The 13,675-nt window shown below is 42.8% G+C and overlaps 1 protein-coding gene and 1 long non-coding RNA gene across 2 annotated transcripts in view; one reads left to right on the top strand and one right to left on the bottom strand.

The window, feature by feature from the left end:
• LIPH (lipase H) overlaps positions 1–13,675 on the bottom strand; it is a 46,701-nt gene that overhangs the window by 20,809 nt on the left and 12,217 nt on the right. The window contains exons 2-3 of the mRNA XM_043594687.1: positions 6,380–6,747; positions 5,043–5,151 (exon numbers count right to left, since the gene is read on the bottom strand). Coding sequence (XP_043450622.1) covers positions 5,043–5,151; positions 6,380–6,747 — 477 coding nt within the window. The remainder of the gene's footprint in view (positions 1–5,042; positions 5,152–6,379; positions 6,748–13,675) is intronic.
• The window catches only part of LOC122491647, a 50,109-nt gene that overhangs the window by 27,940 nt on the left and 8,494 nt on the right, over positions 1–13,675 (top strand). The window lies entirely within an intron of this gene.

The following is a 13,675-nucleotide window of genomic DNA, read 5'->3' as shown; positions in this document are numbered from 1 at the left end:
GGATATTGCAAAATTTTTAACCTATCAGGGCACCTGGGTGGCTCAGTCGGTAAAATGTCCGACTTCAGCTCAGGTCATAATCTCACAGTTCGTGAGTTCGAGCCCCGCGTCGGGCTCTGTGCTGACAGCTCAGAGCCTGGAGCTGCTTCAGATTCTGTGTCTCCCTCTTTCTCTGCCCCTCCCCTGTTCATGCTCTGACTCTGTCTCAAAAATAAATAAATATTTTAAAAAAATTTAACAAAATTTTTAACCTATTAAAGACATTTTAAATTTTGTTTTTAATGTTTTTTTATTTTTGAGACAGAGGGAGACAGAGCGTGAGTGGGGGAGGGGCAGAGAGAGAAGGAGACAGAGAATCTGAAACAGGCTTCAGGCTCTGAGCTGTCAGCACAGAGCCCAATGCAGGACTTGAACCCACGAACCGTGACCTGAGCCAAAGTCAGACACTTAACTGTGCCACCCAGGCGCCCCCTGTGAAAGACATTTTAAATAGCATCTTCCATCCCCTGGGGTTAGATATAAAATCCAAGAGGTAGCATTCTTGCCTCGACTTCCCTGGTTCTAGCCTCAATCTTTCTATTTCTCCTCTGCCAACACTTTGCTTCCTTGAGGCTTGTCTTTATCTGCCTCCTTTCCTTATCTTTCTCTTCCCCACCCCTCCAGCTTTTCTTCTTCCTTGGACGGTTCTCAACTGAAACTGATGTGAGATGGATGAACACCCAGACACCCAAGTCGGCAGGACATCCTCAACACAGCATGAGACACTCATAATCTTGGAAAGAGTTTGCTCAGGAAGCCCTTCTGGTCTAAGGAAATGAACAGTCAGAGCCCCAGTTTGTAGCAACCTCCAGATCTATAGCAGATAAATTGGTTTACTATATAACATTCAAACCAGGGCAAATTTGAGAGTGATGAGGGCACTATTGACAATTATGTCAGGACAGAAGGCACAAATGGAGACAGGGATAGTGAGCTTGGATATATGATCACCTTAGTGACAATTCGTAGCAAATAATCAGCTTACAATGTCAGCCAAAAATCACAGTTAAAGTGCCCAATAAGCGATATATTTTGTGTGGACAGAGACCATTGGAGTCAGACAGATGTGACACGGGGCCCCAAACCTAGCACCAACCAGCTGTATCACCTTAGGCAGGTCACTTTACTTCTCTGAGCCTCAGTTTTTTTTAATCTGCAAACTGGAGGTGGAATCAATGGCTACCTCAGAAGACATATAAAAGGACTCCTAGATCTGAATCCAGAACATTTTGAGATTATTATAGACTAGAAACAAAATGAGAAAATGGAGCTCTTTCCTATTGCCTAAAGATCACCAAGAAAGTGTCTAGATAGTGCTCATTGGCTTTTATTTTTTTAATTTTTTTAATGTTTATTTACTTTTGAGAGAGAGAGAGAGAGAGAGAGAGAGAGTGAGCATGAGTGGGGGAGGGGCAGGCAGAGAGGGAGACACAGAATCTGAAGCAGGCTCCAGGCTCCAAGCTGTCAGCACAGAGACTGACATGGGGCTCAAACTCATGAACCGTGAGATCATGACCTGAGCTGAAGTCGGATGCCCAACCGACTGAGCCACCCAGGTGCCCCTCATTGGCTTTTATTACAGTATTAACCAGTTAGAGAATTTGATGAAAGTCCTAGACCTCTCCCTGGACATCCAAAATATACCTCTCCCCAGGACAGACAGCTGACATTTTGCATGCAGTTTCAGGGGCATCATATTCCCATCCCCAACCTCACCATGGAATCTCTAAGGCACCACTGTCCAATAATGTGAGCTACGTATATAATTTTAAAATTTCTAGAAGCCAATTTTAAAAAAGTAAATAGAATTAAGGAGAATTACTTTTTTTATTTTTTTTAATTTTATTTATTGATTTGAGAGAGAGAGAGCCTGTGAGCAAGGGAGAGGGGCAGAGGGAGAGAGAGAATCTTAAGCAGGCTCCATGTTCAGCACAGGGCCTGACTCGGGACTCAATCCGATGACACTGCAATCGTGACCTGAGCCAAAATCAGTTGGACGCTCAACCAACTGAGCCACCCAGGCACCCAGAGGAGAATTAATTTTAATAATACATTGTATCTAACCCATTTTATTTAACCTAGCATATCTAAAATATTATCATTTCAACATATACTCCATATACAAAAATTGAGATTTTTAATATCCTTTTCTTTTTACTTAGTCTTTGAAATCCAGTGTCTATCTTGCACTTACAGAACATCTCAGTTTGCATTAGCCACATTTCAAGTGCTCAGTGGCTACATGTAGTTAGTTAGTGGCTACTATATTGGACAGCATAGCTCTATGGTCATTTCTCAAAGTATGGTGTTCAGACCACCTGCATTGTCTGGTTAAAAGTAGACTTCTAGGGGCACCTGGGTGGCTCAGTCTGTTGAGCTTCCAACTTCGGCTCAGGTCATGATCTCGCGGTCTGTGAGTTTGAGCCCCACATCAGGCTCTGTGCTGACAGCTCAGAGCCTGGAGCCTGCTTCAGATTCTGTGTTTCCCTCTCTCTCTGACCCTCCCCCATTCATGCTCTGTCTCTCCCTGTCTCAAAAATAAATAAACATTAAAAAAAATTTTTTTAAGTAGACTTCTGGACCCCACCCCCAGAGTGCTGATTCAGCAAGTTGGCATTGTAACCAGCACCCCTAAGGAGATTTTTTTACACCCTTAAGTTTGAGAAGCAAATGTAATATATTATCAAGTGATGTAGGTACTTGGAATATTTTAAAATCCACTTATGCTCTGCCATCTTGTGCTAAAGAAGCTAAAGAGAAATAGTGGTGCCTGGCTTGCTCAGTTGGTAGAGCATGAGACTTAATCTCAAGGTCATGAGTTCAAGCCCCACACTGGGCAGGGAGCCTACTTAAAATTAAAAAAAAGAAAAGAAAAACTAAGAAGTTACTGAGAAACCAGGAGATGTGCCTGGAGAGAAAAAACAAAATGTCAGAAGAAAGAGAAATGGAAGAAAAAATCCGCCATTACAGGCCAGATAATTAAAAGCAGAACCATCCAACTGGGGGAGTTGGGTATGAATTTCATCCTTAGGCAACAGACCAAGTTCCCACTCTACAATCTGGTGAACCCAGTCAGAAAAGGTGGTGGAAGGTGAGCAGAGAAGAGGAACACTTCACCCCTGAAGCCGCTCTGGAGGACAGCTGAGATTTGACTTTGGGGATCAGAGAGGATGAGGAATCTGAAGGACATGGGAAAGTCAGGGGCCACAGAAAATTGAGCTGTGGACCATTAGCTGAGTCCGGGCCACGTGGGCCCAGAGTGGAAGGCAGACTGGCTTGGGGAATTTCCACAGTCAGAAAGCAGGTTACACTGCACTCACATTCACAATAGTCATGGGAGCAGGTTTGCTGGGAACCAAGCTGGGGGTGAGACTGAATGAAGTAGTGGTGGGCTGGAGCCTTCCAGGCCCAGGACTGGAGGGCAGATTTTGCTCATCTCTTCCCAAACTTTGTGGTTATTAATGTCAGACTGGTAGCTTGAAATCAGCAGTGGTGAGAGTATTCAGACCATGGAGATCAGCAGACACTAAAAATCAGGACTTTTTTTTTTTTTCTTTTGGAGAGCAGTTCAGGTTCTTTTTTTTTTTTTTTTTTTTTAATTTTTTTTTTTTCAACGTTTATTTATTTTTGGGACAGAGAGAGACAGAGCATGAACGGGGGAGGGGCAGAGAGAGAGGGAGACACAGGATCGGAAACAGGCTCCAGGCTCTGAGCCATCAGCCCAAAGCCCGACTCGGGGCTCGAACTCACAGACCTCGAGATCGTGACCTGGCTGAAGTCGGACGCTTAACCGACTGCACCACCCAGGCGCCCAGCAGTTCAGGTTCTTAACATACTCTCAGGGAGAGTCCCACCCACCAGAAGACGAGTTCCCAACAGATAACGGACACAAGCAGATTCAAGCTACCTGTCCTTTGATCCCATAAGGGAAATGAAATTTTTTAAAAGGACATGTTGCATTCTAAAACATAAAAATAATAATAATGTGAAAAATGTAAAAAAGCGCTTTGCCTCCCGAGGAAAGCAGGTAAATAAGATGAGGGAGGCCTTGGCCCCTGGTGTGAAAGTGAGAGAAAAAAATCCAGGAAAAACAGAACAATGTGACCTCAAGTAGCAGGGCTAAAGGAGACACCCATGATGCGCGCGCACGTGTGTGTGTGTGTGTGTGTGTGTGTGTGCACGCGCATGTGACACAGAGAGAGAGAGAGAGAGAGAATGACTTGCCCAGGGGTAGGAGGAAGCACATTTAGAAACAATGGCCCTAAAAGTTTACCTCACAAGTATAGTTGGTTTGAATCTCTTCTTCTTCATTCTCTACTACCCTCTGGATTTCCTAGATTGAAAATAGTTCTCTGTGTGTAAGAATGGATTCTGGGAAGGGTATCAATGAGGGGAGAAGACTTGAGTCTCTGAAACAGAAAGCCTCCCTCATCCCATCCTCTATAGCTGTGGAAAGTTACTGGAGCAGTAGGCAAGAGAACCCAGCAAAGGAACCTTTGTTTGGGATTTCACCTGCTGTTTCTGAGTTTTCATTCAGCTTTGTCCTGAAAGCTGATATTCAGAGAGTAAACTCCTCTATCAAAATTCCCGTCTCATTTTCCTATCATGAGATTCCAGCTGTGCCTGGGGATGGAAACATATTAGGTATGTAGTTCAGGCTATATTAGATTAAATGAAAGGAAGATAGCTGTTTGGACAGCACAGATCAAATCCCCATGGGACATAGCTGTTATTCCTAACCATAAGAGAAATAAAGTTACCACCAACCTTTTCTATGGCATATACAACTTACTGTGTTTTGCACATATTTTATTAAATAATAACCTGAGGTCAGTATTATCATGGCCTCACCTTTGCAAAAAAGGACACACACACACTCAGAGAGGTTAAGTAATTGGAAGAGCTGGCTTTGAACCCAAAGACTTGAATTGTCTGTATCATGATCTCCCAGTGAACATCCCGCCCAGGCCAACTACCCCATGTCCATTCACAGGAAACCTTACCTGTAATTCTTCCCAGCTGCCCATTGTACATCTTTCCAACAAACCCGGATATGTGGGCTCCTAGACTTACTCCAATCATATAAATGTTGTCAAGAGAAGCTCCTTCTACCTGGAATTTTAAGAGGTCCATCGTTATAAATTGTGAGGGGCCATGGAGTTGACAACATTCGGAGAAATTGCCTAAACTTGACTTTGAAAACACTTCTTTGGAGAAACATTTCTAAGCAACTTATATCTATGAGCTCATTTAAATGCCACAACAACAAAGTAAACATTCTTCTTTGATTATACAGATGAGGAAACTGAGGCCCAGAGTCAAAGTAACCTGCCCAATATCAGGCAATTGGGGAGGGGCAGAGCAGGAGTCAAACCAGTCTGTTCAACTCCGCGCCTGTGCCTTAACCTTTATGCCATGGTGTCTCTATTCATGCTTCTGCTAGAAACCAAGCTGAGACATCTTTAAATCCCTCCCAGTTGAGGAGAAGGGCAAAGAAACATTTTGATAAACTCCTTTATCTTCAGGCTGGCTCAGTTAATGAATTCTCCATGGAGAGAGAAGGAAGGAAAGGAAGGGGTGGCGGTGGGGGACGACACTGACCACAGTCTGCTGGGACAGCCTGTTGTGAGTCATTTTAATATTCACTTTAAGGCTGCGGCTTAAGTGGAAAGCTTTGTGAAACTTCTGCTGCCTCTGGCCACAGTGGCCACCTGACCTAATTCTCTCTGAAATAGTCCTGATATAAAGTAACTTTTTTGTTGTTGTTTTTTATAAAGGGGGCAATTCATGAGATAGATCACTAAATAAAATTCAAGATCTATTTAATCTTTGTGAGTCTTCTAAAAATATAAATCATACACACACACAAATCTCTCTTCAGACCATGTTCATCGGTTTTGGTTTTTGGATAATCTGGTCAGTAAATCTTAGGCTTTTCTAGGAAAAGGAATAGTTATAGAAAATGAGGAATCTCTCTACAGTGAAGCCAGAAAACCCCTAGACAAAAATCTCTCTGACCCGTAAGACACCTTTATGTGAATTAGGAAAAGATGTCCTTTCCTGAGGACACTTTACTGTTATTGGTGGGACAATATCATAATAAATATATAGATCTGTGACATGTACAATGACAGCTGTGCTCCCTTAGATGTGCAGTGCACAACTTGCACAACCACATCTATGGGCCTTCCCTCTAGGCGTTCCGTCTAGCTTCCCTGGGGCTTATTCAGGTTTTTAAAATAGTCCCTCTGTTCATTGCAGCTATCTCTTGGTTTTAAATCTCCAGATAATGGGCCAGCTTCAATTTGCCCCTGAATGATGTCAGAGAATGCTCTCTTACCAACACCTGGTCGATAAATTTCTTCAAGACTTCTGCTACTTTTCTGGTCTTACTAGAGGCATGGTTATATATCACAGTTGTAGCTCCTCGATTCCAATCAACAACAATCACATTCATGTCTTCTACGGAGAGCAAACTCTGTACCAAGTCCTCCATCCAAACTGGAGGGGAGCCTGTAGGTCGGAATCCATGGACAATAAAGGTGGTTTTCTTGGTCACATTCAAGTTCCCAAAAATTGTGGAGTTGATGACTTGTGCACAGGTCAGATTTTTTCTGGTGTAGAGCATCAACTTCACATTTAGTCCTGTACCGACCACTGCACTGTGAAAGCTCAGTTTGGTGAATGAAGGACATGTTTCATCTGTGTCTGAAAATAAAAATTAGATGGCATGACAATTCTTTCCTTAGCTGGGCGTCAAACAAGAGTGCTGCCCTACATTCACTGGAGTTCCTTCTGTGCTTTACAGCACCCAGCAGGAGGCTGGATCTAGTTGAATGAAGTTGCAAAGTCATACGTTATTCAGCACACATAAGTAGTGACTTCTTCTTCAGCAGGAAAATCATTTTTCCAAGTCTTACTGTCCTTCAAGGTCTAATCCAAAAGTCACCCCAATGAAGCCTCCTCCAACTCTCCCAGCCCTAATACTCTTTCATCCCACAACTCCCCAAAACCTTGTGTATGTCTCATTGGCAGCAAAACGAAAACACTTTCAGGGGTGCATAATGGATATTTACGTACATGTGTGTCTATCTTGCTGGCCCACTTCCTTGGAATGGTGTTTTGTAATCCATGTATCCCTCACAGTGCCCAGCACCTAGTAGAGGTCTCAGTAACTGCATCTGCATGGTCCAAACACCTCTTTCCTTGTCTAGAGCACCTGCCTGGGACAACAGTGGAGAACGTGATGTGCCTTGCCCTGACCCTTTCAGTAGCATCTGAAACAGTTGAACCACGGTGCCTTCTTGGACCCTATCCTTCTTTGTTCCTCAAGCAACCTAGCATTAATCCTGCTGAGTAAGCTCTAAGGATGGCTTTAGGAGAAAGGTTGAGCATGAGGTAGAGAAAAGCAAATGATGAAGCTGGAACATCTTGTCGTGGCAGAGTGTAAGCGAATGTTTAAAAACATGTCATAAGGACCTAGAAAGCCAGCTTGAAGGGCTTCTGCTGGCCAGATCTGGGATAATTTGAGCACAAAATAATTAAGGACAGTAATGAACTATAGACCTTTAGGGAAACAACGGATCCATGATTCGGTAACAAGCAAAGAAACAAGATAAACAAGCAAAGAAACAAGATAAACAAGGAAAGAAACAAATAAATGGAAGAGACAGGAGGACTCTTAAGGTATAGTGCTGAATGCCAGCTGGTAAATGTGGAGTGAACGCTGGGGTTGAAACTCATCATTTGGCAGCCATCATAATACATTGGTTACGGCAAGAATTAAACTGAGGAGGTGGTTATTTTGAGAAGGTGCACATGTGTATTTCCTTAAACTTCCTCCCACAGACTGCTAATGAGTAAGGGGAAAGTAGTAACTGTGCAATGGAGAAATGGAGCAACACCTTGACTAGGTTGTCAAACTAAACATTACCAATGAGGGGCAGATGGACACATGTGCCTCTTGCTGTCGTATTCCAGTGGGGAATGTATTAACCTGAACCTAATTATGGGGGAAACACCAGACAAACACAAAATGAGGAATATTCTTTTTTTTTTTTTTTTTTTTTTTTTTTTTTTTTTTTAAAGGACCTGTAGGAGCTGGGTGTGATGTAGCTGTGGCCAGGCTGCCAGGGAAGGGGGATTATGGCACCAAAAAAAAAAAAAAAAAAATTCAAGAAAAAAAGTTTTAAAAATTAAAAATAAAAAAGCCTCTATTCTTAAAAAACATCAATGTCATAAATGACAAAGAAAGACTGTGGAAATGCTCTAGATTAAAGGAGACTGAAGAGGTAGGATGATGAATAAGTGCAATTATCTGGTCTTAGACTGGATCCTGCCATGGAAGGAAAAAATTGCTATACAAGATTTTATTGGCTCAATTGACAAAATTGGGCTATGAACACTAAATCAGATAAAATTATGGTACTGGCGTTACGTTAATTGAGGTTGATAACTATATAGTGGTTTTGTAGGAGAAAATCTGAATTCTTAGGAAACACAACTAAAGTGTTTATCTATAACTAAATGGCCAACTTATTCTCAAATGGCTCAGAAAAAAAAAATTAGAGGCAAAGAGAGACAGTAAATGATAAAGCATTTGTAGCAAAATGTTAGCAGTGGGTGAGTCCATGTAAAGGATTATTGGTGTTCTGTGTATTTTTAAAAAGTTCTTATAGCTTTTCTGTAAGTTTAAAATTATTTCCAAAGAAAAGGCTTAAATAAAAGGGAAAAAGAAAGGGCAAGAGCCGTATTAGTAGCATGCAAAGCAGGAGGGAGGTTGCGCGTTCTGATATCAGAAAATGAAGGTAGGCAAGAATGCTTAAATCTTCTGCTTGAAAGGGAACAGGAAGTTGGAAATAAACTAAAGATCAAGATGCAGCTTGAAAGAGGAGTTAGGAAGGAAGGAGGGCTTTGGGGTCCTTGAGTACTGAAATAAAGTGTTACTTTTGCAACATTGTATAAGGCCATGATCATGAATCTCAATCAAATGAAAGCTCACGTCAACATTGGCATGCAGACCCAACAATATGATGTTTGAGAAAACTGTGGTTTTTTGTTGTTTTTTTTAAATTACAAAAACGATTTAAAACTATTAGGGCACACTCTCCTACATCCTACTTGACTGAGAGAGAAGAGTCCAGAAGGAGGTGAAGTGGAGCAACAAACAGTCCCTAGGTGCAAGTTGGAGATGGTCCTTTAGCTATTCAGTAGAGGGGGCAAGGTCCTATGGATGACCATTCTTTGTGGGAGGGCATAGAAGAAGAAGACTATTGACTTGCGACTGGCCGAAAGGAGACAGGAGTACCTTGGGAAACACCTGCTGTGTCTTCCTCCAGTAGAAATTTAAGAACCACTTGCCCTGGGCCCTTATTCTCAGTCAATCTATACTTACATACCCAGGAATTGCTCTTCCCTCATTCTGAGCCTCAGAACAGACTTCATCCTGGCATCTCTGCCCTTTCTTTCTTTCTTTTTTTTTTAATGCTTATTTTTGAGAGAGAGAGAGAGTGACCAGGAGAGGGGCAGAGAGAGAGGGAGACAGAATCCAAAGCAGGCTTCAGGCTCTGAGCTGTCAGCACAGAGCCCGATGCGGGGCTCTAATTCACAAACTGTGAGATGATGGTCTTAGCCGAAGTTGGACGCTTAACTGACTGAGCCACTCTGGCGCCTCTCTACCCTTTCTTAATAACCTGGGTCCATTCGTTATGCTTTTTTTTTTTATGTTTATTTATTTTTAAGGGGGGGGGGTAGGGAGGGGCAGAGAGAAAGGGAGACACAGAATCTGAAGCAGGCTCCAGGCTCTGAGCTGTCAGCACAGAGCCAGACGTGGGGCTCCAATTCAAGAACCATGATATCATGACCTGAGCCAAAGTCAGACACTTAACTGACTGAGCCACCCGGGCTCCCCTATGTATTCTTTTATGTAAAACTTCTTGCAGAGGCTCTGGATACTCAGCAATGAATGAAGTGCCAAAATACAAGAGGCAGAAGAAGCTCAAATAGAAGGTTAAAAATTGAGGCTTTGAAATCCCTCACCCTAGAAAATACTGGTTAAAAATTGAGCCCCAAACTCACATATTCCTCCTTTTGCTCTACACTGGCAAGTAGTATATACAGTGAGGCATGCTTACAATTGTCTGTCCTCCCCCCTCCCACAGCTTAATTGAGATATAGTCAACAAGTAACATTGGAGTAAGTTTAAAGGGTAAAACATGATGATTTGATATATGCGTACATTATAAAATGATTTCCACAATAAGGTTAATGCACCCACATAGTTACATATTTTTGTGTATGTGGCAAGAACATTTTAGATCTACTCTCTTAGCAAATTTCAAGTATATAGTACGGTATAATTAACTACAGTCACTATGTTGTGCCTTAAATGCCAGAACTTACTCACTCACCTATGTAAATATTTTCTCCATCTCTTGGCCTCTTTCACTTTTCTCTTCCTGTAGATTGCATGCTCCTGGAGAACGTGGACTGAAACTTGTCTGGTGCTTGTAGAGCAAGACCCAGAGCACATAATTGACTGTTTAATTAGTCATTTTACTGAACAGGAGGTGTCATGAGGTAGGGCTGAGCCTCTTGGTCTCAGCCGTCAGTAAAACTGGGCTTTGTTCCTTGTTGTGTAACTGACTCACCAGGTGGCCTGGGGAAATCATGCCATCTTTCACTTGCCACCTACCTGCCCCAGAAAGGAATGCTTTCAGATTAATCACAAATGAGGTCATGCTGGGGAAGGGAGAGATCCCCTTCCAAAGAAGAGATCTGTTTGTTTTGAGCAATATTAGGCCAGTGTGTCAGAAGTCACATATCTGAGTCATTGGAACGCTCAGGTAAGAGTCGTAAAGTTTGGGCCAGAGCTATTTCTCAGCACATCCGCCACACCTTTCATGTCTATGGAACAGCTCAGCCAACCTCCTTGACTTGCTGAGCCTTTACCAGACCCTTTACCACCGACAGTTACTGAAAGGCAAAAAGGACAGAACAAGTGGATTTTTTTAAGATTTATTTTTCAGAGACAGAGAGAGAGAGACAGAGAGGGAGGGGGACAGAGGATCCAAAGCAGGCTCTGTGCTGACAGCAAAGAGCCCAGTGTGGGGCTTGAACTCACAAACTGTGAGATCATGACCTGAGCTGAAATCGGATGCTTAACCGACTGAGCCACCCAGGAGCCTCCGGAACAAGTTGATATTTATTTTTCATTTGCTAGAACCACTCTGACTTCGTGTATTTTTCAATGCATGCATTGGGCTCTGGAAAAGCCCATTGTAAGTACTGAGTGAAAAATGGATTTCCTCGTTCCTTTCTCTCAATACAAAATATTATAACAGCTTTATATATATTTTCTCTCATCCTCAGAAGAAATGTGCAATTCATCCAACAAGAGTCTACTTTCTCCTAGGTTCTGGGTCAGGCGGCATTTTAGAGGGAGAGTCAGGCATTGATGAAGTAAAACACACAAACAAGTATGAAATTGCAACTTGTGATATATGCCATGTTAAAAGAGATATGGTATAAAATGAGGATTAAACGGGGAGTTTCACCTGGTCTGGGAATCAAGAATCTTCTTTTACATCATCGTGAAATAACGTATTTAAATACTAAGAATGGAAGATCCCTTTAGCAAAGTATAACATCATTACACTGAAGGACAAATTCAGGTTCCCAAACTATTATTTTCATAGATTTTTACTTTTATTACCTAGACTTAATATTTCAGGTATTCTATTCTTCTTCATTTTTATGTGCTTTATTTGCCTTGAATTCCACCAAATAATATTACAAGCTATAACTAGACCGTCTTTTTGTTAGCATTTGCCTACCGTGTTTTTATCCTTTGTAACCTTTGAATCCCTGTGTTTTAAGGGATCTTTCATATAGCATCTAGCTGGGTTTTATTTTATGGCCCAATCTGAGAACGCTTTCCAACAAAATACATGAGGGCCACCTGAGTGGTTCAGTCAGTTAAGCATCTGACTTTGCCTCAGGTCATGATCTCACTGCTTGGGTGTTCGAGCCCCGCATCGGGCTCTGTGCTCACAGCTCAGGGCCTGGAGCCTGCTTCAGATTCTGTCTCCGTCTCTCCGCCCCTCCCCTGCTCGCACTCTGTCTCTTTCTCTCTCTCAAATATAAAAAAAATAAAAAATTTTAAACAAAATAGGTGAGTTCACGTTTATTGGCCTAACAGACATAATTGGTGTGGAGGCCATAGAAGTGCCTGGCTCAGATCTGCCTTCACTAGACCCTGCTGCAGGGAGCACAGCTGAGTCACCTGTGCCTCCGGCCACTCCACAGTGTTCACATGAAGCCGTGGCTCCCTCAGGCCGCTCCCAGCCAGTGACTGAGTACCCACAGTGGGGTACTAGAGCCAGGCCAGGCAGGCTCCTCCTGCCTCACGTGAGATTCCAATAACTGGCTCAGACACACTCCATCAGCCTGGCTGAAGGATCCTCACAACTGTGCTGAGCTCTTCCTGTGCAATCCTTCCTCGCCCCCACTTTCCTGCATGTCAGATGTGCATTGTTGGGGAAAGGCTCTCTCTGCTTGCCCCCACCTCCTTTGTCCTTCCCACACAGTTCCTCAGGTAGATCGCTTGTGTGTCCAGCCCTGTGATGGTGTCTGCTTCTGGGAGGACCCCAGCTGACACGCATGGACTTGATACTGTAATGCTTATTTTCTGATTTTAGTGCTTTCTTGCTTTACCATCTGTTGCCATATGGATTGCCCTGTTTTCTCACTCTGTTGTTCTCGTTTACGTATTCTTTCTCATACTGGGAAGATTATTGCCTGCTTTAATTTTTCTGGTGTTCACCTTTATAACTTGATATGAAATACCCACATCTTTGTTCATGGGATGTAAATGTGTGGACTGTAGACCAGAAGCAGACTACATGCAGAGCTGCTCCAGATTCCAAACGTGGGTATATTTATTCAGACTTCATTATCCACCAGTGTGAACCCCTAGCAAGAATTCTTGGGGATCTGGAAGCTGTATTTCAGACTACTGGGGAGCACGTTTCTAACTTCTGCCATGTTTCCTGCTGCTGTCCTTGGTCAAAACAGTTGTCTTCCCTTACTCTGCTCTAGTCCTTGCGTTAGTGACAGACAGTGTCTAAGGGATGCTTGGGTGGCTCAGTCGGTTAAACATCCGACTTCAGTTCAGGTCATGATCTCATGGTTTGTGGATTCGGGCCCCGTGTGGGGCTCAGTGTTGACAGCTCAGAGCCTGGAGTCTGCTTTGGATTCTGTGTCTCCCTCTCTCTCTGCCCCTCCTTCACTCATGCTCTGTCTCTGTCTCAAAAAATAAAATAAACGTTAAAAAAATAAATAATTTTTTAAATTAAAAAAATGATGATGGTATCAGCACACTCAGTACTTCTCCCTACTGATCCAGTGTCTACGTCCTGCTTTTCACTAGTTCCAAAATTCTTTTTAGTTCATCTAGTGATTCCTTTTTGAGTTTCAGAATAAATATTTAAGCAGCACCTGGTGGCTCGGTTGGTTAAGTGTCCTACTCTTGATTTCGGCTCAGGTCATGATCTCATGGTCTGTGAGATCAAGCCCCGTGACAGGCTCTGCACTGACAGTGTGGAATCTGCTTGGGATTCTCTCTCTTCCTCTCTGA

The sequence above is a fragment of the Prionailurus bengalensis genome, chromosome C2, assembly GCF_016509475.1.
Source record: "Prionailurus bengalensis isolate Pbe53 chromosome C2, Fcat_Pben_1.1_paternal_pri, whole genome shotgun sequence".
NCBI lineage: Eukaryota > Metazoa > Chordata > Mammalia > Carnivora > Felidae > Prionailurus > Prionailurus bengalensis.
This window is presented reverse-complemented; position numbering and strand designations above follow the sequence as displayed.